This window comes from Bos grunniens, chromosome 10 (assembly GCF_055505025.1).
Source record: "Bos grunniens cultivar Pamir isolate PY7600 chromosome 10, Bosgru_T2T1.0, whole genome shotgun sequence".
In the NCBI taxonomy this organism is placed as follows: Eukaryota; Metazoa; Chordata; class Mammalia; order Artiodactyla; family Bovidae; genus Bos; species Bos grunniens.
The window spans coordinates 18,225,930-18,252,050 of NC_141174.1; the positions used below are offsets into that span (position 1 = coordinate 18,225,930).

The following is a 26,121-nucleotide window of genomic DNA, read 5'->3' on the forward strand; positions in this document are numbered from 1 at the left end:
TACCATACTGTAATCTGAATGGAGTTCCATTTGGGGGGAGTCTAAATACAGGCTCCTATGAGCCTCTTTTATAAAGACTCCTTTGAGGTGGTAGTTTGAGTTGTTTTCATGGGATCTGGTCTCCTGACTGTAATAACCTGATCAAGTCTTCAACTCTTGGAACACAATGTGGAATCACATCCTAGAAGGATCTGAGCAGTTTACAGCAGCACCTCAGTGTATCTGCAGCTGTTTCCTGATGACCTGCCAACAGCAGCTTTCTTGTTTAATTTATTTACTTATTTTCATGTTGACTCGGGTCATAATGGCTCCTTAATGGTGTTCTAATTTGCATTTCTCAAATTGCTGCTGAGACCCGGCATTTTTCCTCCTGATGATTTACTGTTTGTCTTTCCTTATGTGTCAAACTGCTCATCTGTGACTGCAGAGCCTCCCCCGCTTACAATTTATCTCCTCGGTACCACTTTCCTGTTGGGAAATACAAAGTCCTGCCTTCCTCCCTGCCTCCTGGATGGGGCCCCGCCCCTCAACCTGGGCTAACTCCTCTCCACATCTGCCTGGACTGAGGCTCTGGGTGGGGGTGGGAGGTACCCACGAAGAGGGTGCTGTGCCTGTGATGGAAGCAGAGGGGAGGTAGGTGCCAGGCAGGGGCTTGCCTGCTCGTTCTGAAATAGGTTCATTAAAGTGACCTCCTTGGAGGGAGGCTGTGCTGGGAGATTCTGGGAGGAGCCAAAGGCAGGTAAGGGCTGCAGAGGGCACCTGAGTGCATCTGGTTTAAGGATCACCCACTGAAAGGCCGGTAGGGAGTAGGGGGATCTCAATAACAGAGGCAGGCTGGGTGTAAGAGAACAGCACAGGCTAGATGATAAATGACAGTGACCCATGGCCTAGGAAGGGGTGGAATCTGTGGAAAATTGGAACGTGTACCTCCCATCACAGTGCCTGGCACAGCTACTTGACTCCACCCCGGAGAAGGAGGGCCCAATGTAAGCAATGTTCCTCTTTTTTTTTTTTTTTAATGATAAACCAGAAATCCCGATTTTTAACTTAAATCTCCTGATTTAAATAAATGTTTGGAAATACATTTAATTCAATAAAAATAAAATACATTATATAGGTCAAATGCAGTGTATCTGGGAATGAGCCTGGCTTGTGAGCCTCCAACCTGTGACCCCTCATTACTTGATGGTTTTTCTGGGAAAACAGACCCAAGGAGGCATCCTCATATAGCAGAGATCAGGACTCAGAAAGCCCGGCCGTCAAGTACCATCTGTCTGACCTTGGAAGAGCTGTTTAACCTTATCTATAAAAAAGAGGATAATGGCTTCCTCAGGGTGCTGGGTGGACCCGTCGGGGTCGCATCATGTCAAGCATTTAGTAGATGCTCAGTTAATGTGTTGATAGGTCCTGCATGGGGTCATCTGGAAAATTAAGGGAAGAGCTAGGCCCAGAACGTTGCTCTCCTGACTCTTTGTTCAGAGCTTGTTTCACATCACATTGGCCTGCTTTCATGGGAATTTTCAGAGATGTCCAGACACAGGGGTCCTTCTGACCTCTGGGAAAATACAAGTCACTTTATGAGAGCTTGTCTGACAGTTACTGAGCTCATGTAACGGGGACTTAGCTCTGTGGGCTTTGCCTTGCAGTCCCCAGAACCCAGGAGATCCACTCTCAGTAGCAGTAGTAATAGTAATAATAACAACATACAGGGAATTCCCTGGCAGTCCAGTGGTTAAGGCCTAGTATTTTCACTGCCAGGGGCTGGGTTCAATCCCTGGTTGGGGAACTAAGATCCTGCAAGCTGTGTGGCAAATAATAATAATAATAATACCATATACCATTGACCCTAAGAAGCCAATGATTGTGAAACAACCATTATTTTATGCAAACTATGAAAAAGAAAATGCTGCTAGTTAAACCATGATGTGCTGTCAATTGTAAGATGCATCCTGATTTCAGAGATATTAAAATGGAAATGTGCATCTTAGAATGGAAGAAACAGAATGGTAATAGTGATAGTAACAGTTACATCTTATTGCTTACCTCAAATTTTCACAAATATTTTATTTGTGCACTTATCAACAGGCATTTAATTTACTAAGCACCCACCATGTATAGGCACCAGGGATACGAGGTGACTCAGGCCTGGGCTGTGCACTTGAGAAGCTCTGATCCTAGTAGGGAGATGGTACAGGAAGCAGCTGTAGAAACAATGTGTAAGGGACGGAGGCAAGAAAAACAGAGAATGCCATGGGAGTTAGGAGAGAGTGCGGCTGTTTTGATCCTTAGGGGCAGAGACCGAGACAATTGGAAGTGCCTGGGATTGACAGGAAGTTCTCTGAGGGCTTCCCAGGTAGCTCAGTGGATAAAGAATCCACCTGCAGTGCACCAGACTCAGGCAGATGTGGGTTCGATCCCTGGGTCAGGAAGATCCCCTGAAGGAGGGCGCAGCAACCCACTCCAGTATTCTTGCCTGGAGAATCCCATGGACAGAGGAGCCTGGCTGGTTGCAGTTCATGGGGTCACAAAGAGCCAGATACGACTGAAGCGACTGAGCATGCACGCAGAGGAGGAAGGGAGTGAGCAAAGCGGATCTTGGCTGAGGAAGAAGCTAAGCAAGGAAGGATGTGTTGCAGCTGGAACTAGCTTCAGCCAGATGCCACAGGGAGCCCTGCAGTTGGCATTGCACTAGCACAGATATGATCCTGCCTTGAGGGAAGGGGGGGCCCATCTTTTGGACCCACCCCTCTCTGACACCACCCCCCCCCACCCCCAGTCAATCATTGCCTGCAGTGCTCTCTCCCAGGAAGGGTTCCCTTTGAGAAGGGAGCAACTGTGAGCCCTTAGCAGCCGACACTCAACAGTAGCTGGGGAATGGTGTACCAGCCTGATAAAAGGGGACCTGGGGTTGGGGGGCCTCCAGCAGTGTTCACTGCAGTGGCCGTCCTCTGCTTGAAGGAGTCAAGGAAGGCTTCCTAGAAGAACTACCATTAAGCTCAAGTCAAGAGCAGGGTAAAGTTTACCTGTGGATACAAGGAGGAGAAGCATATGGGAGAAAGCAGATGTCTTGGGGAACTTCAGGTTGTTTGACTGGGTGGGCCTGGGGCTGGGAAGTAGGGCAGAGCCAGATCGTTCCAGAACTGCAAGTGACTGGCTAACAGCTTTTTGCAGTAGGTCATGGGAGCTTTTTTTTGGCTGCATCACGTGGCATGTGGAATCCTTTTTCCCCCCGTCCAGGGAGTGAACTCGCGTTGCCTGCATTACCAGGAAGATTCTTAACCACTGGATCATCAGGGAAGTCTGGTGGGAGCTATTGAAAAGGGATGTGATCACTCTGATGGCAGTATGGGTGATAAATATCCTAGACTAGGAGAGGAGAAAAAATGGTAGCCAATACTTAGGAAAGACTTAATGTATACCATTGTTTTAAGCTCTTATCATCCCCATTTTGCACATGAGAAAAACCAAGGGGTTAAGTAAGTTGCTCAAGGTCATCAAGCTAGTATGAGCCAAGAATTGGACTCAGGTCTCAGCCTGTGCTCTTAACCTGTACATTCTCATGAATATGAATTTTGGCTTCTAGTCCAAGATGCATCATTTGTATTTGTTTTCATTTAAAAATAAGGCTTTAGAAAACTGCCCAGTGCATACACTGGATCTCAGGGGTCCTGTTCCTCCTGACCCACAGCCATAAGGTAGGGAAGCCGAGTTCCAGAGAACAGCCCATGAAGGAGTCTGTTCTGGGGCTGGTTTTGCAGGGGGCGTTGGACTGTGCTGAAATGAAGCCTTTGGGAAGCTGGCAGCTCTGGTTCTGTGAAGAAAGGGCGTTTCTGTTTGTGGCCCTGCCGGCCCGCCCTCCCTGGTGGCCACACCTGTTTTGTCTTTCTCCCTATCCCCGGCCAGACATCTGTCCCAGAGCGACAGCAGCAACCGGGGACATCTGCAGAAGCTCCCTCTTGGGCCTGACAAAGGCACTCAGAACCTGGCCCAGGCCTGCAGGAGAGGGAGGTGGAGGCGGGGGTCAGTGGATGGGCCCCAGTGTGAGGACAGGCTGCTGGGGCCGACGCGGCCCTGCCTGGAACAGGTGAGGTCAGTGTGAACTCAGGCGGAGGGCCCCCTGGGTTCTCAAGGGCAGAAGAGAAGGCCGTGCAGGGACTTGTCAGCATACAGCCCCTTAACTTCACAGCTGGGGTTTTGAGCCCTCTGCTTCCTCGGAAAGGATGTGGCCAAAAAAGGGTGTGAAGAGAAGGCACAGGCGTCAAAGGAGTGTCCCTACTGGGGATGGGTGGGCATGCAGTGGAAAAGCTTGGAGGGAAGGACCCAAAGGAGCTGGGCAGAAGCCTTGGAGAGACACCTGGAAGGGACACTGAGTCAGTGCTGCAGAGTGTCTCTGGGCACCCCAGGCTGATGGGGTGGACCTGGGGGCTTTTCAGAGGAAACAGAATCTTGGCGAGGTTCTCAAAAGGGAAAAGCTAATTTTGGGAGAAGAGGATCTAGGATAAAATAGTAAAAAAAAAAAAAATTGTAACCTCGTATACATGATACAGCTATAAAACCATTTTTGTCTTTGTGATTCTCTAAATCCCTAGAAGGTGGCATTCTTTTAGGGTTTGTGTCGCAAATACTTTAGAGTGAATCTCACAGGGACCCCGAACTCAAGACTCAGAGAAGCTGTGTCAACTTCCTAAGATCACACAGTGGATTGGCTTTAGTTAGGCAGGATCCAGACTCAGTCCTGGTTCCCTGTTCTTTCTACATACAGCCTTGTCTTTCTTCTGTTGTAACTGTAGGTCATGAGGTCCCAGAGGTAGGTAGTCCCTTTATTCTGAAAAGGGAAGTAACAGCAGGACACAAGGCACGTTAGGGACATAAGGTGGACTTGAGATTTCCTCAAAGGTATTTGTACTCTCAACTCCCCACATTCCTGCAAAGGTTGGTTATTCACTTAAACACACTGTGTGTGCTGGCCTGGATGGAAAGTCCTGATAGAGAAAGGACAGTGGAAAAAGGACTGGAAAGCAGGCATGGGTTTTGGGGTAAAGAAAACTCTTTTAAATGAATGATGGAAACAAGGTTAATGGAGGCAGGGGGACGGGTGGTGAGAACTTGGCTTCCATGGAAGCTTCTTTTTATCTTTTAGTAAGAGTTTTATTGGGATAGAATTCACATACCACAGTATTCCCCCGTGCAAGCTTCTTCATGGTCTCAGGTTGCCCCAGAAGAGGATACGAATGATGACCACTCAGGGCAGTGAGGGATAACTCGGTGCAGAGTCCAGAGAGCTGATGCTGTTCCTGGAAGCCTCTTGAATGCCATATTCTATGGTCACTGGGAGCCAGGGTTTGAGATCCTGTCAAGGGTGCTTTGCTTCCTGGAGTGTTTCTCAGCAGATGCACTCCCTGGGACCTGGAGCTCTGTGCTCTTTGCTGTAGTTTGTAGCTTGCTGGTGAAGAAAAGCCTGCTCTCTGGGTAAGGTCCCTGGACCATCTCTCTCTTTTTTTCTTTTCTTCCGCAATCGGCACCCTTTTTAGTTGCACCTGTAGGAAGGGTTAGAGCTTCTAGAACCAAAACTTTCACTTCACATGTCAGTGATTCTGCACTGTCATATCTGCAGCAAAACTGACCTCCAGGGCCTTCCTGGAAGAGCTGCAGCTTTCTTTACACATTCTCATCTGCCGGCCTTTGGGAGGGAGACTTCTCCTGCCAGGCAGGCGCCATCTGGGACAGTCTTGGGCCCTCCTCCCCTCCACGCACACATGCCCCTTCTCCCTCTCTTCCTTTGTGAGTGAGAGCTACTCCAAGATGAGCAGGGCTGTTCCAGGTCACTGACTCCTGTTTCTCATGCATCCTGCCATCCACCCCTGCTCCCTGTGCTGCTTCCTGGGCCCAGCCCAGCAGCCCGGCATGGGATAGGGAGGGAATCCTGGCGGGACAAGGCTGAGGAGTGCCCTTTGGAATGGCTCCCACTTGTTCCCTGGAGGCTGGGCTCTGGCTCCGTGGTGGCAGGCTCTTTTAGAAATGGGCTCCCCAGCCAGGGTTCTGGAGGGGAACATCCCTGGGCTGGTCTGCACTGGCTCTTGGAAGGGCTGGCTCTGGGCTGGCCCAAGCCCACTTCTGGGGACCAGGCCCAAGAGGGAGGTCAGGATGGCTGCAGGTTTGCAGAGGAACCTGGCAGCAGTGAGCACCAGAGACCAGGTGGGTTTGCTTTGGTTCCCTCACTTGGATGAGGTGTCAGTGGGAAGGAAAACATCAGACAAATGGAAAAAACAAAAAAGATTTTGCACAGAACCTCTGCCAGGAGTCCCGGGAGTCCAGCCTCTACTTGGGGGCCTGCATGCCTGAGCACCTCAATCCTTCAGTGACTCACTGCCTTCCTCTGGGTGAGATGGGAAGAGGAAGAGAGGTGGCAAACTATCGGCTTGCCTTGTGATCTTGTGTAAGTCACTCGACCTCTCTGAACCTCAGTGTTCTCATCCATAAACTGAGTGAGTTGAAACTTCTCACACACACAGGGTTGTTAAGTAGGCTGTGTGGGGGGACATGCTTTGAGAATTGCCAGGAACAATACTGTCAGAGCAGATGCTAAATCTGAGAGCCTGGGCTTTTCTTTGTTGGAGGTGGTTTCCCTGGCTCCTCTATTCATTTTTTGGCAATCACAGAATCACGGATTTTAAACTGGAAGGAATTTTAAGAGGTCATTGGGTCCAGTCCCCTGACATAATTATCTTTATTTTGCAGATAAAACTAAGTTGTCATTACTGTGACATATGTGTAAATAAGCCCTTTTCCTCCTGGGTAAGGTGTGAGCTCCAGCTGCATACAGGGGCTCCCACCAGCGAAAGGGTGGAAGAGGACAGGAAGGTCATGCCTCTTAGAAGCAAGAGTGGGGTTTTGAAGGTTTCTAGGCAGAACATACGAGTATGTCAAGGCTGTATATTGTCCCCCTGCTTATTTAACTTCTATGCAGAGTACAACATGAGAAACGCTGGGCTGGAAGAAGCACAAGCTGGACTCAAGACTGCCAGGAGAAATATCAATAACCTCAGATATGCAGATGACACCACTGTCTCTGTCATCCACTGGGGGCAGGGGGAGGGCCGGGGTGGGGAAGGGCCTTGCCCTGCAGGCTCAGAAGGGCGGTGAGAATCGCATTCTGCTGCCCCTCCCCTTCCCCTTGAGAAAGCAAAGGATGCACCTGCCTCTGAGGACTGGCCACAGGGGAAAAGCGGCTGCTGCCAGGACACAGTATATTATTCAGTGGCTTTTCCTTCAAAGAAAAATCTCCTTCTGACCCATCTCCTTGGTAAAAACAAAAACAAATGAAAAGAGCCAGGGAAAATGGGCTCCCTCCCCAGGACTTACTCCTGGCCCTGGAGCCTCACTGTAAGGATACTTGGGGGCCAGCAAGAACCACCTGAGTAGCAGAAATGTTTCCCATCTTCCCCGCCAGTTGAGGAGGCATCGCGGGATGGCATCAGGTGATGGTAGGAAAGGTAGGGGAACTACAGGCAGGCAGCCCAAAGCTGCCCAACTCTGGCCTCAGTTGCTAGAATTAAACCGAGACGCTTTTTACATCTAGGTAATCGAGACATGGGTCTTTTAGGAGCTGGGACCAGTCTCTCAATAACCTTAACACCGCTAGCCAAAAGGGGAAACTGGGGGAGAGTGTTAATAAAGTGCCTTGGAGAGGACTGCGCGTGCCCTACCGTATCCAAAACCAGAGTTTTCTTTGTGGAAGAAAGCGACTTGTGTCCTCCCCCAGCATCACACACAGACTTTCCTGGCAGGCCCGATGGGTTTCCAAACATTTCGTCACCGTCTCCTCCTGACCTTGGTGTGAAAGGAACGAGCCGCGTGGCTTGTTGGTTCCAGCAAAGCCATCGGGGGGCACCGTTCCTGGGCTGGGGGAGGGTGGCGACAGTCTCTGGAGTGGAGGTAAGGTCTGCTGGAAATCCCCAGCCCGGGCAGCCGCCGGAGGTTTAAAGACGCCTTCCCCTGCCTTATTTGGTCTCAGGAAGTGGGCGGTGCCGGGCCTGCTGGCAGAGAGGCCGACCCGAGACAGTTGTGCTGATGAAGTGGTAGAGCTGGTTCCTGCTCGCCGCCGTGCCGCGCGCGCCGGCCGGCCGCTGGGCGCTCCGCGCTCCCAGCCCGGAGTTGTGCAATCCTTTGTAGCACGCCAGAGAGTCCTCCTCCTTCGCTGTTGCCTCTCGCCCTCTCTCTCTCTTTTTTTTTTTTCAAGCTGTGAGCTCAACCGATGAGTCAGAGCAGTGCAATCCTGACACTGCATCGCAGGACTGGGGGTGACACGGAGGGAGGGAGAGCGATCGCGAGGCGGAAACCACGGGCGCGGAGTGCGTCGAGGCTCCTGCGCCGCAAGCAAGGGGTGACAACCCGCGCGTCCCGCCCGGGCCCCTCCAGCAAACTTCGCAGCCTTGGGAGGCGCGGGCTGGCGGAAACGCTGAGAGCGCCGCGGGGCGGCGGCGGAGGCGCCTGTTTGTTTTTAAAATCGGGAGTGCGTGCAGGCGGCTGGAGCCTGGGAGGCGACCGAAGGCTGCGGCCCGCGGCGGAAAAAGGACAGCCGATGCGGGAGCTCGGGCAGGAGCGGGGTAAGTGGGGCTGCCAGGCCGGTGGCCGAGGCCTGCACGCGGCTCGGCGCAGAGCCCGCCCTGGCGGCGGCGGCGGCCAAGGGACCCCGGGCTCGCGAGAGGAGAGGCGGCTGCTGGGCGCGCGGGCTGCAGGTTTGCAGGCGCGGCCCGGAGCGGGGGCGCCGGGCGGCGGCAACTTCTGCGGCCCGGGCGGCGGGGGAAGCGCGCGCGTGTACGTGCGTTTGCCGCCCCGCCGCGCGCCCCTCCGCGGCCCGCGCCCCTGGGCCCGCTGCGGCGTGTGCAGCGCCGACCCGCCGTGTTTGTGCAGCTACGCAGTTCGCGCGCGGCCCCCGCCCACCCAGGCGCGGCCCCGACAGGAAAACCCTCCCAAGCCGCCGGGCACACGGTGGCGGCCGCGGCAGGCTCAGGAATACGGTTGCTCCTCTGCCTGAGCGAAACGTGGTGTCCTACGGGACTCGCTTGCATGACCTAGCCGGGTTCCGGGAGGCGCGGGGCGGGGTGGGGGTGGCTCGCGAGCTGCGGGAACTTGGCGCGGGAGCCTTTCCCCTTGCACCGGAGAGTGGACGTGGAAACTGCGCCCGCGTCCGGAGTTTTGGGGACGGAGGTGGTGGGGAACCGGAGCTAGTGCAGCAGAGGCCTAAGCTGGAGCGTTGCGGGCAGGCGGAGCGGCCTTATCCCGGCCCTGCTGGCGCACCTCGGACCTGTTAGCCCGTGGTCGCCCCCGTGCGCCACGCGCCTCTCGGGCCTGCGGAGCCCTCCCGCCGCCTCACCTGGTGGTGGTGCGTTTGGTGGTTCCCGTGCGGAGCTCGGGAGCCCGGGTCTTTTTCTGGACCCTGCGTATGGCCGGCTTGGTGGAGGTGGTCACACGAGTCTTTCACTTAACTCATGCAGGAGCGCTTGCACCTCCAGGGCCCCCCACCCAGGCTTCTGGATTTAAGGACCTGGGGCTTTCAACCCCAAGGAAGCCTCAGGAAGCCAGGCCTGGAGGAGGTACCTGCCAGCCAAAGCGGGGCTCGGGGTGGCGGGGGTGGCGGTGGGTGGCGGGTAGCCTGGGTATTCCAGCCCAGCCTCGAGAGTGAGCTGCTGGAAGGATGAAAGGGGAAGTTCCTCTCCCCCATTTAAAACTTTGTCGGTCACAAACTTTAGTGGCTACTTCCTGCTTCCACCATCCCACCGGGACCTGGGTGCCAGCCTATGGAGCCTTCCTCAGGGGAAGGTGGGCTGTGCCAGAGCTGGCTGGCCTTGATTGACTATGGAGGCCACCTAGGCACGTGTGTGCAGGGGATCCCTGTTGGCAGTGGTGACCCGGGCGGGGAAGAGGGGGGAGGGGAGGTCTGGCTTGCTCCAGCAGGGGGAGCCTGCCTGGTGGCCTCCTGGAGGTCTGGCCTCTGCTGGGCCCTGCAGCTCCAGGACTGAGGCTGGAGCCTTGATGGAGGAGGATGAACCGCAGCTCTGCGGAGAAGCCTCTCTTTCCTTGTGGGGGCCGGCTGAGGCAAGGAAATCATCTGTCTTGCTCCAGAACCCCCCAGTGATGGTGTGCACATGCCGCTTTCGAGTCAGAGAAATGTACCATTTTCATAGGTGGTTAGAAGGCTTCAGGAGGAAGGGGAAAGGAGAAGCCATCCCTGGTTGGAAATTCATGGATCCTTTTTTTTTCCTACGGCTCTGGACAGTGAATAATAGGAGTGTAAACATTCAATTACTGTGATAAACCATCTCATCGCATGTCTCTGGCCCAGTCTCCTCTCTAATTGGATTGGCCTCTGGCAGGTTACTCTGGTCTGAGTAGCTCCCAGGGGCCAGAGGGGTGAAGAACCTGGAGGGTTCCTTCTCTTCCCACTCTACCAGCCACGCAGCTCGCTCTGGGAAGACCTGACTGCTGCCAATGTGGCCTCTCCAAGCATTAGGGAGAACCCACTCTCTTCCTGGCTCTGTCAGCCCCTCACCTTCCACCCTCCCACCCCCCTCAACTGGAAAGAATGCCCTGGAGTGCTCGTGGGGATGAGAGTTCAGCTTTTAAATGTGGAATTTAAAAATAGCTTGAGTGTTTAGCCCTGTGGGCCACTGCTTTTAATAAATGGAGAAAAATAAAAAGGCAATATGCAGTTACGGATTTCAGCTGAAGGCCTCCTGTGGTAGGGGAACTCAGGGAAGGGCTGCCCAGTGGAGCCAAGGCCTTTGGGCCCGCTGAGTGGGAGAAGGATTGGGGGAGGAGGATACACAGAGCAGAGTATACTGGACCGAGGAGTGGGATCAGTCCAGGAATCTTGGCTTTGACAACCCTTCTGATGCAGTTGGGTCTCACAGAAGGAGCCCTTGCTCCTGGTGCAATGAGGATGACCACAAGTAGTGGAGAGACTCGGGCTTATCCTTGTAATCCTGTTTCAAATGCCCTTTCTTTGGAGAAGCTTCAGCCTTCTGAATACTCCTTATATAGTCATTTGTGTACCTACTGTAGGGCGATGGTCAAAACACAGACTGGGAGCTAGAGTTTCTATACCTTCATAGAATTGCAGTGAGGATTTTGCAGTTTAGTATCTATACATCAAACGTTGAAAGCTCGTTTCAGCATTACCATAGCTCGCTCTAGTATATGCTATATGTTGTTCCCATAGTGTCCGACATCTAGTATTTAGCTAAACAAGGGAATGAAAGATCTCCGTCCAAAAACTGTAAACTTAGCATGTGGAGGGCCCAGTGAGTCTGGCTGCTGGAGTTCATACTGTGCCATTGGTTTGGATACTGGTGAACCCAGTCTTCTGGCACTGCCCAATGGCTGGCCTTCTGGAGAGTGTGTCCCAGTAATTCTGACCCCAAAGGGACCTCAGAATGAAAGGGTACTGGAGCCTCCTGCCTGGGAATCTGCTAACCTGGGCATTTCCTTTGGCCAGGACAGTTGGCACCCTTCCTGTGTGTGCATGCATTAGTATAGAAGCAGCCTGGGGCCTCCACTCTTCCCGGACACTCCAGAGGCTCCAGAAAATGCAGCCAGGGGTTGAGTTCCATTGGAAGACTAGCTTCTGCATGGGATCACCCTGCCTGGATGGGGCTGAACTAAACTCTTAGAGTTGGGCTGGAGCTGGGTGGAGTGTGCTGAAATCCCCAGTTCTTACTTACGGGATCTGCATTTGCATTCAAAGCAACATTCAGGATACCGTGAGACTGTGAGCTCATTTTATGAATCAGAAGCATTACAGCATAAGTTCGGTGTTGGAAACTGCTCTTTGGAATCCAGATCACCCTCCCTCCACCCCCAACAATATGCACACTTATAGGGCCCTCATGGTCACATACCTGGGAACAATAACAGTTAGCAGGGCAGCAGCAGTTTAGATTCCAGAGCCATCAAGCAAAACTTGTCCACACCTACTTCCGTCCCCACACTCCGAGCACCACTCCTGGATGGCATGTGGACAGTAGCTGGACAGTGATTCTGAAGGAAGCCTGGCAGGCACAAGTGAACGAGGCCTCGGCCGACCTGGGTTTGTTCTTCAGCTTCCCCGCTTGCTGTGTGGCTCAGCGTTGATTACCTTCCTGAACCTCAGTTTCCCCACCTATAAAATGGGAAGAAGAATAATTCCTCATGGGGTTGCTGTGAAGGTTGAACAAGATCATGCATGCAAAGTGACTGACCTGTAGCAGGTACTCAACAGATGACAGCCAGCGTCTTCACCAGTTCCTGCCGCAGCCAGTTCCTGTGTGCCTTTTGCTCCTTCCAGGGAAGGGGACAGGAAAGGTGTGCTGCTTGTGATAGGGTGCCTGGATTCCAGGCCACTGGGGCTTGTGGAAATGAAGCTCCTATTTGAACTGCCTAAGCCTTGGGCGGAACTGCATGATACACTCCTGCCTAGACCAGCCCAGACCCTGCTGCCTGGGTCCTTTTGCAAGGTGGTGTGTCCCTGCAGCTGATGGTTAAGGGCTTAACTTCCCAGAGATCAGACTGTGCTCTTAGGAACCTACCCGCCCAGGCCTCAGGCTGAACTGCTCACGTGGGTGGGAGGAAGGCTGCTTTCTCAGTCAAGGAAAAAGTCCCCTTGTCTTTGCTTCACCTGAAGCCTCTCAGTGTGACCTCTGTGGAGGTTTGGGGTGGAGCCTAGGGTGGGAGTTGCTCCTAAGAGCACCTTGGCTCTTTCAGCAATTGAAGTAGCAGAGGCAGAGTGGGAGGGTATGTGTGGGAGGGCCACCAAGGTATTATTATATAAGAAGAAAGTTGCCACGTGTGGGAAGAGAGCTGGGGTTCTGCAGGGGTGAGGGTCAGGGGCTCCCTGAGGGACTGGAATTGCTGGCTGTGGTTTTCGGGGACGGGTGGGGAGGACAGGGAGCTGGAGGCCGGAGGCGTCCCTGGCAGTGGTTGTTGATCGTGTTCTTCCTGGAACAGAGCCTGATACTATGGCCAGGCGGAAGGCGCTCCCTGTACCCTCTGCCTTTCTCTCCAGCCACAGGGAGCTCGCCTGGAGAGCTATTTTTTTCCAGGCAATGCTTCTTCCTCCAGGAGTCTCAGGAATGGAGGAGGGGAGCAGCCAGGGCAGGTTTGTCCAGGTCTAAGCTTGGAGAGAGGGAAGTACAATAAATAGGCTTGCAGCCAAAAGGGGGTTCCCTCTGGAAGGCCACCAATCTCCTCCGGGGAGGTGGGGTCAAGAGAGAAAGGCAAATGGTGAGAGATTTCGATTCCTAGCTTTTTCCAGCAGCCGGGTGGACAGAGGCCTTAAGCCAGCCTTCTGTTGCCAGAATTTGCCAGCTGTTTGGAGGGGAAGGCCCTGGAGCTCAGAAAGGAGCTTAGAAACAGTCAGAGTGATAACTCAGAGTCCCAAGAGTGCGTGTGGGCTGGCCTCCTTCCGCCTTCTTCCTGCTTTTCCTCCACCTTCTCTTCTTCCCAGCCTGCTGGCAGCTCTCGGGGCACACCTGGCTGGCCTCAGATCCTCTTTCCCACCTGACCTGGCTCTGTCTGACCCCTTCAGCCAGCCCATCGTTCTGGGCTCCCCAGCTTCCAGGAGTCATCCCAGAGCTGGAAAAACACTTTGAGACAGCCCTTCACGTTCAGAGAAGGAAGCTGGAAAGCAGCGAGTTCCTTGAGGTTCCACAGACTGTCCCCACTTTCGCTTTAGGAAGGGGGATAGGCTCCCGGGTCCTGTCCCCGGTCCACTACCCTGCCCCTCCCAGGGCCGCTTCAGTGCAGGAAGAGCCCAGAGGAATAGTGTCTCGGCTCCTGGGTGTGGCCCCGTCTTCGGCTGGCTCCATAGTTATTTATTTGTCTGTGTGTGTGTATGTGTGAGTGAGTTTTGCGGTTGGGAGACTAGATCTGACTGAAAGCAGAAGTACCCACGCTCTTTGCGCTCTGCAGCATGCAGATTGGCCAGAACAGGACAGTCAGGAGAGGAAGACATGGGCAGAGGCCCCTCTGCTCAGTGGCTGCTGCTGCTCTTTTTAATCCCTGCTCAGCGCTTGCACACTTGAGCGTAAACAGCCCTTCCGTGTTGCTAGCAGCTGCCTTTCCTTGCTGGCTTTGGGCAGAAGAGCTGCCAAAAATAACCAGGCGGGCACTTCTACTTGTGGGACACTCACTGTGGTGGCCTCGGGGCAGGCCTCCTTGCTCCCTGCAGGCCCCAGGGCCTCCGGTATCCCTGCCCAGACTATCTGTGGCTGAGTGCAGCACCCCCCCCCCACCCCAGCACCCCAGCCACAAGACTCCCTCAAGTGATTGCACTTTCCCTTTTATTGCTTTGAGAGGGAGCCCAGGAGAGTGGAGGCACCATTACGTGCTTGGAAGCCCTGCCAGGTTTCATCCAGGGGCTCTTGTCCCACCGTGTCCCTGCAGGCCCTGTTGACACAGCTGGGGACATCTGGGGAGGCCTGTGCTGAGTGCTCCTCCTGGGCCCCTGGGGCCCTGGGCCAGATGCCTGCAGGGCCCAGTGCTGTTGCCAGGACTCCTGGTCCCCCGTCTTCTTCCTGTCTGGCCAGTCCTGCTCTCAGCTGACTGGGGAACTGGAAGGGTCAGGCCATTTTGTTGCCCTCCAGGTGTTGAAGATGAATCATGAATGATCTGCCCCTGCCCAGCAAGGGCGAATGAAATCATACTTATTGAGCTCTTACTTTGTGCCAGACACTTCATATATACACATACATATATATATATACGTATAACCCTCATTTAATCCTGCAGTAATACGTGGTAAAGATATTATGCCCACTTACTGGTAGGGAAACTGAGGCCCACAGAGAGGCAAGTGATTGGAGAAGCCGGGACACCTTCTGTTTGACCCCACAGCCCTGTCTTTTTATCAGGCAGCTCCCATACCTCTCCAGGCTGTTCTCACGTGCACAGGGAACAATGCTTTGACCCTTGGAATGAAGTGTTGATGGTAGGAGTTCAGGCACCATTAGACTGGCTGATAGGGGAAATATTTTGGGCAGGGAAGGGTGGGGAAGACCCCTCTGAGGCCTTTCTCTCCAAAATTTACAGGCCAGCCAGAAGCCCAGCCTGAGCCACCAGGCCCTGCTGCGGAGGTCGATAGATACATAGGGGTCAGCTGTGTGTGTGTGTGTGTGTTGGGGGGGTGGGGTGTGCAGTGGTGGATTGCTGGGAAGTCACTCATGCATGAGAGGAGTGGCAAGTAAGTTTAGGCCTCCCAGAGACCTTCCAAGCATCTCCTCCTCCCCAAATATCCCAGCCACTGTTTGTCCTGAGAACAGCTCTGGGGCCACAGGCTGCGGTTAGGTGGGATCTTGGGCCTCCCTTCCTGGCTACTGGGTGTGACCCCAGGGCCCATCCTTCCAACTGACTTGGCCCAGGTCCCAGAGAGCCCGGTTGGTGTGTACTTGGGGCTTGGGCTGGATGCTGTGCCTGTGCTGGGTGCCAAAAGCCTCTGGGTGTATTTCAGGAACAATAAAGAATAAATCAACACAGGAGAAAAGGGCCTGCAGCAGCTGCTCAGAGACCCGGAGAAACGCAAGGAATGTGTGAGCTTTTGGCAGAGGCCCTGCATCTTGACCGGGACCTGAGAAAGGCCGTGGCACTGACTGGACGGCTGGACGAGTGAGGCAGGCGGCTGGCACTGTGCCCGCTCCGCAGCCCACCTGGGAGGCCCCAGGCAGCCGTGCTGAGAGCCCACATGCTTGCTGGCAGCAAGGTTTTGTGCTTCTTGATCACTGACAGGTATTGGAGAGCCGTATTGTCCCCATTCTTATCCTCCAAACCAGCAGGGTGCCCCCTACAAAAAAAAAAAAACTCCCTTTCCTCCCTGCCCCCAGGCCATCAGGTAGGTGTTGGTTCCTTCTAGGGTGGGCCAGGCGGGAGAGCCAGAGCTGATAAGACACACACCTAGACACCCGCCTCCCCTTCCTCCCAAAATGGAGAGGCTGCAGTGGCAGGTCTGAGAGAGCGCGGAGTCTGAGAACATCCCCTGGAGACCCTGACCGTGTGTTCTTGGCCAAGTCATGTTACCTCTCAGGATTTCAATCCCATCAGCCATGAAATCAAGATTCAGACCAATGGTTTTTGGGGTGGCCTTGAGCATCTGTGTCCTTTACTCAGGATGCATGGTGAACAACCTTTATTTGGAGATTTCATTTCTTGCGAAGAAACCCTTCTGAGAGTCCCATGCAGAGAGGTGCTGGGGCTGATGCTCGGCTCCTGGGTGGGGGCCATTGGCACTAGTAAGGAACCCAAGCATGGACTGACTTGACCCAGATTTCAGGGTGCCAGGGGGAGGGGGCAGGAACCCCAAGCCCTCATGGGGATTTGAGGCAAGTCACGGCTTTATTTTTAAAGAGCTGTTGGCCGACCGTGGGTGTGGGGCTGGAGCGTGTGGGAGGGATGTGGCTTCCTCTTAAACTGAAGATGTTGAGCTTTACAAGTTGGCCCAGTGATGGTGATCACCAGTAGTAGTAGCGTCTTCATCTTCAAAAGCCACTGGCCTCCCAGGCCTGGCTCACTCACCTTTCCTGACCAGCCACGCTTCCAGGACATGACAGTGCTTTTCAGGCCAGCTGAAGCCAGGGAGAAGATGGAAACAGCCCAGAGGCTGCTGCCATCCATCCCACAGAGCCTGAGGTGCACCCCAGCAGGAGACTGAGCCTGCGGCCCTGCAGATGGGGCTCTGGGTTCCAGTCCTGGCGTGGCCTCTGTACTGCCATGACCTCAACTCTTCGAGTGCCTCTCTGAGAAGGGAGAGTGTCGTCATACCCACCTTATCTTGAGGATTTAACGGGATCCTGGTGTAGGGTGCTCAGCACCATCCTTGTCACACAGTAGTGCCCTCTAGAAATGTCAGAGGTAGTGATGATGGTGAAATAGAAACCTTATTTTTGCGATGTTGGGCTCCAAGCCCTGCCTCGTATCTTGCCAAAAGGTGGGGCCTCCTAAATGGTGGCATGAAGTATTGTTATTGGCATCCTTGATTCTTGCTCCTGGCTGTGTATCTGCAGGCAAGTTTCTTTCCTTCTCTGGGCTCTTTGTGGAATTGAATTGAGTGAACTGTGACATCCCTTGAGATTTGAAATCTGTTTAGCTTCTCCAGCTGTTGCTCTGCTTTGGTGGTTGGCTCTGAAGAGAGGCACAAGCCGTCTTTCTCCATGTGTTGTGGAGATCCTTATTCCAGAGGGTGATCCTGCTGACTCTGCAGCTCCCAACTCATCCCCATAGTCCTCCCACCTCAAAGCACTATGGGCTCTCCTAACTTCCCACAACATAATTTGAGACTTTTTCGTGGAATTATGATAAAAGACCAGGTACTTTAAAGGCAGACGACAAGATTTTGAATCTTGCTTCTGCCACCTTAATAACAGAGCCTCAGTTTTCTTCTGTAGCATGGGGACAGTGAGGAGATGCCTGGGTAGGGAGATTGTGTTTGTAGATTAGGATATGTCAACTGCCTGGCATGGGGGAAGTCCTCGGTAAATGTTAGCTTCCTTCTTTGGGGGAAACATCTGCCTTTTGGACATTCGGTAGATTGGCTGGGGGAGTGAAATATTTGCTTGTGACCATTTTCCCAGGGAGAAGCAGGGCTGGTTAACAAGCTGTGATAGCCCTAAAGGGCTGTCTCTCCCCAGCTTGTTTGATTCTGGGATCAGGCCTGGGGCTGGGGTCAGTTTCAGTGTGTGTCTGGGGTGGTGGCTGGGAGAGGGACTACCCAAGCATTTGCAAAAGTCTGAGATGTGTGGCTTCCTAGGGCTGTGCAGAAGGTGTGGGGAACATGGTCTCAGTAAGGGAATGGCCTTTCTGAGCTGTGAGAACTTGACAAGTTACTTCTAAGCTTCATTTCCTGTAAATTCCCCAAATTTCCTTCTATTTTTGGTTTCTGATTTTATCTCATTTCAATTGGAGAACACACTTTGTATGACTTCAGCGCTTTCAGGTTTACTGAGGCTTGTTTCATGGCCTAATTTATGATCCTTCCAGGAGAATATTCTGTGTCCCCTCGAGAAGAATGTGTATTCTCCTGTTGTTGGGTGAAATGTTCTATGGATATCTGTTAGGTCTGTTTGCTTTATAGTGTTCAAGTCTTCCGTTTCCTTGTTGATCTTTTGTTTAATTGTTCTATCCACTCTTGAAAGTGAAGGCTTCAGATATTATTGTTGAATTGTCTGTTTTCCCATTCAGTTTTGAAAGTTTTTGATTCATGTGTTTTGGGGGCTCTGTTGTTAGGTACAAATACGTTTATAATATCCTGTTGATGAATAGACACTTTTACCATTATGAAACATCCTCCTTTGTCTCTAAGAGTTTTTGTCTTAAAGTCTATTTTGTCTGATATTAGCTGAACCATTCCAGCTCTCTTTTGGTTACTGTTAGCACGGTATACTTTTTTTCCCCTCCTTTTACTTTCAACCTATGTGTGTCTTTGAATATAAAGTGTGTGGCTCTTGTTAACAGTTGGATCATGGTTTTGTTTTGTTTTTAATCTGTTTCCCCAACCTGTGCCTTTTAATTGGGGTGTTTAATCTGTTTACCTTAAAAATAATTATTGAAAAGATTGGATTATATGTCTGCCATTTTTGCTGTGTGATTACTGTGTCTGATGTCTTTTTTTTTTTGTTCCTCTATTACTATATTAATATTTTCTTTTGTGTTAAATAGATATCATTCCAGACCTGTAAAATGGGACAAAGAAGAGTAAGGGTTAAATAAGATGTTGCCTGCGGTGTGCTCAGCACAGTGTCTGCCTGGTAGTAAAAGCTCAGGTGGGGCTTAGGCCCTGTAAGAGCCACAGTCAGCCCTAGGGCTCCTGGGACCCCTCATGCCTCCTGGGCAGGGTATGGTGATCTGGCTGGTGGCTCCCAGGGGAGTGAGACGCAGTAGGTCCTTGGAAACTGCCCCGGGCCAGGATCTGACCTCTATTCTTTCCTCTGCTCCAGCACCCAGGCAGCCCCTGGGCTGCTTAGGAAGCACTGCAGATTTCCCCACCTGGAGCCTGTACCCCGTTACCAGACCCGTGAACCAATCTCTCAGGGTGGGTTTGAGAACCACTGCTCAGCACTGACAGGCAGCAGAGTGTGATAGAGACCTGATGGCAGGCTTGGGTTAGAATCCTGGCTCTTCCCTTGGGACCTCAGGCTGTGACCTGGTAGAAGTTACTTTTCAGAGCTAACCTTTCCTCCTTTCTCAGGTGGGAATAAGTGGTTGTACAAGTAAGCAATACTCACACTCATTGGACACATGAGCAGAGCTAGTGGCTACTCTGTATTGTGGCAGTTGCTTGTCACAAAAGTGATTCCTGGATACAGGCCTTGGTCCCCCTCTCCCTTGCTCCTAAATTCCTCAAAGGCAGAAGAAACCAATGAGTGGTGGGTTCTAGACCAGACATGGTTGCCTGACAACCAGTTCACTGTTTCCTCTCCATTGGGCCACGTTGCCTCCAGGCCCTGCTTCTCCCCGCCTTGCTGCAGAAACAGAAGGGAACTGAAGAAGCCTTGTGGACACGTGGTTAACACCGAGTAAAAGCATGCAGATTCAGAAAGGGTGCGAACAGTGTGTGCTGGAGGGCTGCCTGGAGGAGGTAGGCTTTGAAGGGAGGCAGGTTGTCAGAGTGGCAGCAGGTCTTCCAGGCAGAGCGAAGTGCTCCAGCCAAGGTTCAAAGTCAGGGAATTCTTCCCAGAGTCACCTGTTCTCTGCATGTATCTCGAGCTGCAGGATGGGCTACCTTGCATTATAATATATTTGTGTTTCTGTTCTTCTCCCGCACTGGACTGGTAGCTCTGTGTGGGTAGGGACTGTACCTCATCTCCTGTGTCTCCTCAGAGCCTGGCTTATAGCCAATTTTCACCAAATGCTTGTTGAGTGGATGAAGGGACCGTGGGCAAACCTGCAGGGCTACAGAAGGGTGTGTGTATGAGAGAGAAGGGGAGCAGGCAGGGCAGGGCCACGATGAGGGAGGTCCCTGTGAGTGGCTTCTCTGTATGTTAGTCTGGGGCAGAATCTGGCACTGGGGCTCAGGCACAGACTCCAGGGAGCCCTGCCCTAGACCTGCCAGCAAGCCAGGCCCTTCCAGAAGAGGAGCCAGGCCCTTCCAGAAGGGGAGGGTGGAGCTGGAGCAGCCTCTGGTGGCGTGAACGCTGTAGGGCCTAGAGACAGTTGTGAAGTCCCCATGAAGCCCTCTCCAGAGTCGCTGAAGGGCTGGCCGCAGGGACACTTGCTTTGTCTCTTCTGGAGACAGCCCAAGCCTGCCAGCTTCTACTTTCCCCCTCCCCCCCGGAAGTCCTGAGTGCTGTAGAAGGGGATTTCCTGAGCTGCCTGTGGTCCTCGGTGGCCCTTGCCCAGGAGGAAAGCAGGCCAATCCCCCCCGAGTGTGGACAAAAGCTGGACCAGGAACTCAGTCCTTTCCAGGCTCTGCCTCGACCTCGAAGTTTTCTCTCTGCCTCAGCTTCCCTGCTGTAAAACGATCTGGGTGTCCTGACTTTCTCAGATATCCTGGGGGTATTTGTAGGGGCAGTAGGGGAGGGGATGATAAAGGGAGATGCCTGAATGAAGCCCCATAGTGGGTGCCTCCTATGGCAGAGAATTTCCTCTCACTTGTATCCCTTTAAAAGCATCTCCGTGTTGGCATTGTTACAGTCCAAGCTCAAACTGCAGGCAGCTCGAACCCTGGCCAAGCCTCTGAGCCTGTCCTTCACAGCTGGGACCCCTGGGACTCATGACACCCTGGCCTGACAGCCTGACCTCTGCATTTCAAGGCTGAGGTTCAGTCTGGAGAAGTGATAATCCGAGGACTCTCTCTGGGCTGGGAACAGGCAGATCATGGGTCTGCTCTCTCACACCCTCAGGGGAACTGACACTTGTGGGAGGCAGGTCCTCATCTCTGTGGCTGGTGTCTCCTTCCTTATTGGTTTTGCATGCCTCCTGAGAACAGGACTTGTGTGTCCAGTGGCTTGGAAAAATGGGGCCCTTCAGCCTGGGTGTGAACTTCCAGTTAGAGAGGGGCACACAGCACTGCAAATGATTACACTGTGCCCAGAGGCAAGGTCTACCTAGGGCCTGGGCAACTCTAGCTGGCCCAAGATGGCAGCTGTGGGCCATTTGCCCCGTCTGCCTGCAGCCAATGGGCCCAGAATATCTGAGCGAGAACTTTTCAGGATATGAGCCTGGGCTGGAGGGCCAGCTGGGCCATGCCAGGCTCCTCTGGAAAGGGCCTCTCGTCACTGCCCTGGGCATTGTAGCCAGACATGTTGGCTCTGCCCAGCCATGTCAGGGCATGAGGTAAACGGATCCACAGGCTCATGTCCCTGGCCTTGGTCTAGGCAGGAGTGGGAAGCCTTGCAGGAAAAAAGAATGGGCCAGGGGACAACAGTGGGGGGCTAGCACTTTCTCAGTCGTCCTGACCTGCATGTGGGGCAGTGAGTGATAGGGGACAAGTAGCTTAGGGGCCCACAGTTGGAAAAGGATTTGTGTTCAGCTTAGTGGATGGGGTCTGGGGCCACTGATGGAGTTACAAGGCTGGACTTCACTTCATCGCAGGGTGATGTGCTCAGGAGCTCTGATGTACATCAGGGAGAGGGACCGGAACTCAGAGCTGGGCAGGAGCCCAGGGTGGACACACAGGCATGAACAGTGGCCCTGCCCAGGCAGGGCTCTGACTCACTTTGGGCGCAGTCTTGAATGAGCAACCTAAGAGGCAGGTACAAGCCGAGAACCAAGGTACAATGATCTGTTGACTCTGGCCCCCTGGAGCTTGTTGTCTGCTGGGGAACAAAGAAATAGGCATCTGGAATTCAGTGGGCTGAGCCCAGCCATGGCATTTAGGAGGTATTATGGGCTCAGAGTATAGTCCCTGGCTCCGACTTGGGATGAGTGAAGACTTCCCAGAGGAAGCAGTGTCTATCGGATCTGCAGGATGAGCAGGATTTGGTCAGATGAAAAGGGTGGAAAGGTGTACTGGGCAGGGGAAACGCCTGGTCAGAGACCTGGAACAAAGCGGGAATGGCGTTTTGGAGCAGGAGCCGCTCTGAATGATGGCTCCAGCATGAAGTGTTGACACAAATGGCAGAAGCCCAAGTCTGCAGGGACTTGTGGGCCGGGTAGGGAGTTTAGACTTTGTCCTAAGATAGCTAGATATGGAGATGGCTGGCCTAGGGATCTGGGTCCTTGTTGGGTGCCGTATTTAGGTCTGTTTGCCTCACACTGGAGACGCATGAGCTCTGACTCCCCTTCTTCCTGGTGCTGAGTTTGTGGGGCCAGGGGTGGCGGAGGTAAGAGCAGGAACTTGGAGCATTAGCATCCTGGGGTGGAGGAATCCTTCCATCATCCCCAGGCCAGAGCTGAGGCCCCGAGGCCACTGGGACTGGGCTGGGCACCCCTTTCCTAGTCTCTATAACCTTGACTCATAGCAGTCTCGTCTCTCGGATGACTGCACCGAATTCCCCAAGCTTGAGGGTTGTCCCCTTAGTGGCCATGGCCTAGCCCCATGGCCATTGAGGGCTCACTGGCCTCTCCCAGTCAATGTCCACATGCAGCTGGGCCGCTGATGGCACGTGGGTAGCAGTGTGTGTTCGAGTTGCCGTCCTTGGAGGGCATGGTGTCACCACCAGCGCAGAACACCCAAGAGACTTTTGGGCACCTTCCGTCACGTGTCTGCAGAACACGTGTAGGTTCAGCGCTGTTTTCTTTTCTTCGTGCACACTGCTTTCCTCTGTAGAGAGAAAGTGTTTCTCACTGTAGGTCCTCCTGAAAGCCCCAGACGTCCCTGGCTGTTGAGATCAGATGCTGGCTGTGTCTTCTGCCCAGGGCTGTCTGTGGTGTGGTCAGGGACGGGTTGCAGCAGCGAGGCTCCTGGAGGAAGGCAAGAGTGCATAGAGCCTTGGCAGACAGTCAAACAGACTGATAGAGTGGGTGTGAGTGTCTGGGGCCCCATGATGTCTGTGGGTTTCCTTTTGCCGTGTTTCTGCATCCGTTTGTCAGAGGCCCTGCAGCTGGTCCCAAGGGCGAGCTGCCTGCAGGAGTTCCTCCTTATACCCTGTTCCCTGCAACCTCAGGGTTGCATCGGCTGGGAACCTTCAGAAAGGATGGCTTCCTACCTCTCCCTCACTGTGAGGAAGGCCAGGCTGACTTCCACCGGAGGGACAGAGGAGGAGGGCTGGGGCACAGGAAAAGGGAGGATGTGGCTTGGGCCTGGGCAGAGCTGCAGGCTGTGAGGTATGAGTGGGCTCAGAGCTGGAAGCCCCACCAGCAGCCCCCAGAACTGAGGCAGGGGTGGGCTTGCAGGGGCTGGAGGGTCCAACTCTGAGACTGAGGTGGAAGTGACCAGCGCAGTCTCAGGTCCTCCCTGTGAGTGGACCTCCCACGGCTGCTGGCGCCTCTGTGGTGTGGGCCCCTCCACCCCTCTTCCTTCTCTGCCTACAGGTCTGAGGGCCTCAGCTGTACTAGGGCAAAATAGGAGAGATTTACCCGGCAGCTGTTCAGTTAAGGGGCTTCCCAGCACCAGTGAGGAGGGAGATCCGTATCCAGACAATTCTTGCTGTGCTCTGGGAGGGTGGTATGCAGAGAGGGTCCCAGTGTCTTAGCAGCATGCCTTGGTGGTGGTGGTTTAGTCACTAAGTCGTGTGACTCTTGGGATCGACTCTTGCCATCCCACGGGCTGTAGCCTGCCAGACTCCTCTCTGTCCATGGAATTCTCCAGGCAATAATATTGGAGTGGGTTGCCACTTCCTTCTCCAGGGGATCTTCCCGACCCAGGAATTGAACCCAGCTCTCCTGCATTGCAGGCAGATGATTTACCAACTGTTATGAGGGAAGCCCAGTGGTATGTCTTAGGAATGAGGAATGAGAGTTTGGTCTTGGAGTTCAAGCCCTGGCTCTGCAGGATCATTACCATGTGACCTTTGGCAAGTTATTTAGCCCTTCAGAGCCTAACTCACCTGTAAAATAGAGTTTAAATAACAGTGCTTCATGCTTTGGCTTCATGCTGCTTTATAAAGCTGTTGTGGGAATTAAACATGTGCAGAGTACTTAGGATCTGCCTGGCACGGTGCACTCTCGTTCTTATTATAAATACTGACTATTGCTGCCACTGCTACTTCTCCTTGCCTTCCTGTCTTGGTGTGTCTTCCCCTCCTACCTCCAGGCTTCCACTCTATTCCCCATCCCCCCAGACAATAATCTTTTGAGGGTCGCAGGCTTGGGTATCTGTGCTCTTAGCATTATTAGCAGCGTTCCAGTGTGTGTGTGTGGGGGGGGGGTGACAGGGAGGCCTCTGCAGAAGCTTCAGCCTCCCCAGATTGGCCCCTTTGATTTTTTTTCTCAACCAGTCCCTGGCCCAGCAGCTTTGGAAACCTGCGGTGGTGTGAGGAGCCAAGGCCCTCCCTGATGGGCAGGGTAAGGGGTGGGCGGCAGACCAGGCCTGACCAAACAGCTGCGGCTGAGCCAGCGTGGGACTGGGGCAGAAGCAGCCCTGCCTCGGATGCCCTTTCTCAGACTCCACCCTGACCTCCCCAGCCCCAATTCCAACCCCTCTGCACTGAGCGGCGGTGCTTGGGCACCTCCATCAGGCACACACTCGCACGTGCACCCGGGCCCATGGGCCACGTGGGCTTTCCCTTCCTCCAGGCCCCAAGCCTGTGCTGCGGCTCACCAGGCCGAAGGGCTGGGATGGGGTGGGGGGTGTTGTGTGTCTGCTCTGTCAGGGGAGGGGAGGCTCCCTGCTCCCTGGAGGCACGGGGACCTGCCAACTCCTCCTCGTACCCCCCCTTACACACACTCACACCTACACGCACACACATGCGCGCGCACACACACAGCATGTCCTTCCTTCCTCTGTCTTGTACGTGGACCTGCCAACTCCCCCTCGTACCCCTCCTTACACACACTCACACCTACACGCACACACATGCGCGCGCACACACACAGCATGTCCTTCCTTCCTCTGTCTTGTACGTGGACCTGCCAACTCCCCCTCGTACCCCTCCTTACACACACTCACACCTACACGCACACACATGCGCGCGCACACACACAGCATGTCCTTCCTTCCTCTGTCTTGTACGTGGACCTGCTAACTCCCCCTCGTACCCCCCCTTAGACACACACGCACACGCACGCACACACACACACACACACACACGTCCTTCCTTCCTCTGTCTTGTAGTGCTTCATTCTGATTGGAGAGGCAGAGCCAACTCCTGTGGCCGGGACAGTCCCACCCTGCAGCTTCACCCTGGCGCCCAGGCTTGTTTTTGGTCTGGGGGCTGACTTTGGGTCTCTCTCTCTTTGCTCCGTGTGTTGGCTTGGCTGTCAGGGCGTGACAGTTTAAAAGCAAGGGAAAAGGATTTGTTTAGAAGGTGGTTTCTGTGGCCTCGGTGCTCTCTGCCTCCCAAATCCTCCCGGGGTGTGGCAGGGGGTGGATGAGGGGGCGCCTGGGTGATTCTTGCCCTCCCCCAGCTTCCACAGGCGAGACAAAGGGGATGCCGCTTGGAGAGCCGCTCTCACTCACAGGAGGGCCGGGAGCTGGGGAAGGAAATGGAGGAGGAAGTTCCTCCCCTTCTGGGTGCTGGGTGAAAGTGAAAGGCAGCAGGGGGGCTGGAGTGAGTCACAGCCGCTCTGGGAGGGGAAGGGAGCTGCGGAAGCCTGCAGAGGAGCGATAGCACTGCCGCCTCCCCGCGGCCCGGGCCATCGCTGGGTGTAGCCAGGGCTTCACACCGGAGCCTGCCCCTACCCCAGCCAGCCCGCCTCTGCGCCCCTCGGCTGGTTTCCTGAGAACTCCCCAGGCTGCTCACGGTGACCTGGGGCGTCTAGGTTCTGATGCCGAGGTCAGCCAGGACCTGCAGATGTATCATGGCGGGGGCGGGGCTGGGGGGGGGGCGGTGCTTCCCGAGCTCCCTCCCCTTCCGATTCTTCTAGACTTGGGTGACTCTGGATCTAAATCTTAGCGTGGGCAAGAGGTGGGCCATGTAGCTCTCACCCTCACCAACTTCCCAGAGAGGCAAACAAAACAAAACAAAAAAAAAGAAACCAACCCTCTCCGAAGAAAGAAAAAGCCTTCAAAAATACATGCACAGTCTAGGTGTAAGTTATAACTTGCATGCAAGTAAT

General features: G+C 53.9%; 2 protein-coding genes across 8 annotated transcripts in view; one reads left to right on the plus strand and one right to left on the minus strand.

The window, feature by feature from the left end:
- MIDEAS (mitotic deacetylase associated SANT domain protein) overlaps window positions 1–26,121 on the plus strand; it is a 69,319-nt gene that overhangs the window by 23,423 nt on the left and 19,775 nt on the right. For 3 of the 7 annotated variants that reach the window (XM_086319783.1, XM_086319788.1, XM_086319790.1), the window contains exon 1: window positions 8,469–8,606. The exons of 2 other annotated variants lie outside the window; for them this stretch is intronic. The gene's annotated coding sequence lies outside the window, so the exon portion shown is untranslated. Of the gene's footprint in view, window positions 1–8,468; window positions 8,607–15,484; window positions 15,760–26,121 lie in introns of those variants that run through there. 2 more of the 7 variants (XM_086319785.1, XM_086319786.1) reach the window with 2 other exon arrangements.
- On the minus strand, window positions 5,127–11,798 carry LOC147364033 (uncharacterized). Its single transcript, XM_086318898.1, has 5 exons — window positions 11,724–11,798; window positions 9,377–9,439; window positions 9,120–9,227; window positions 7,707–8,913; window positions 5,127–5,537 (listed from the first exon to the last, which is right to left on the minus strand). The coding sequence occupies exons 1-4, from the start codon at window positions 11,796–11,798 to the stop codon at window positions 8,260–8,262; spliced, it is 900 nt and encodes a 299-aa protein (XP_086175024.1). The 3' UTR covers window positions 5,127–5,537; window positions 7,707–8,259.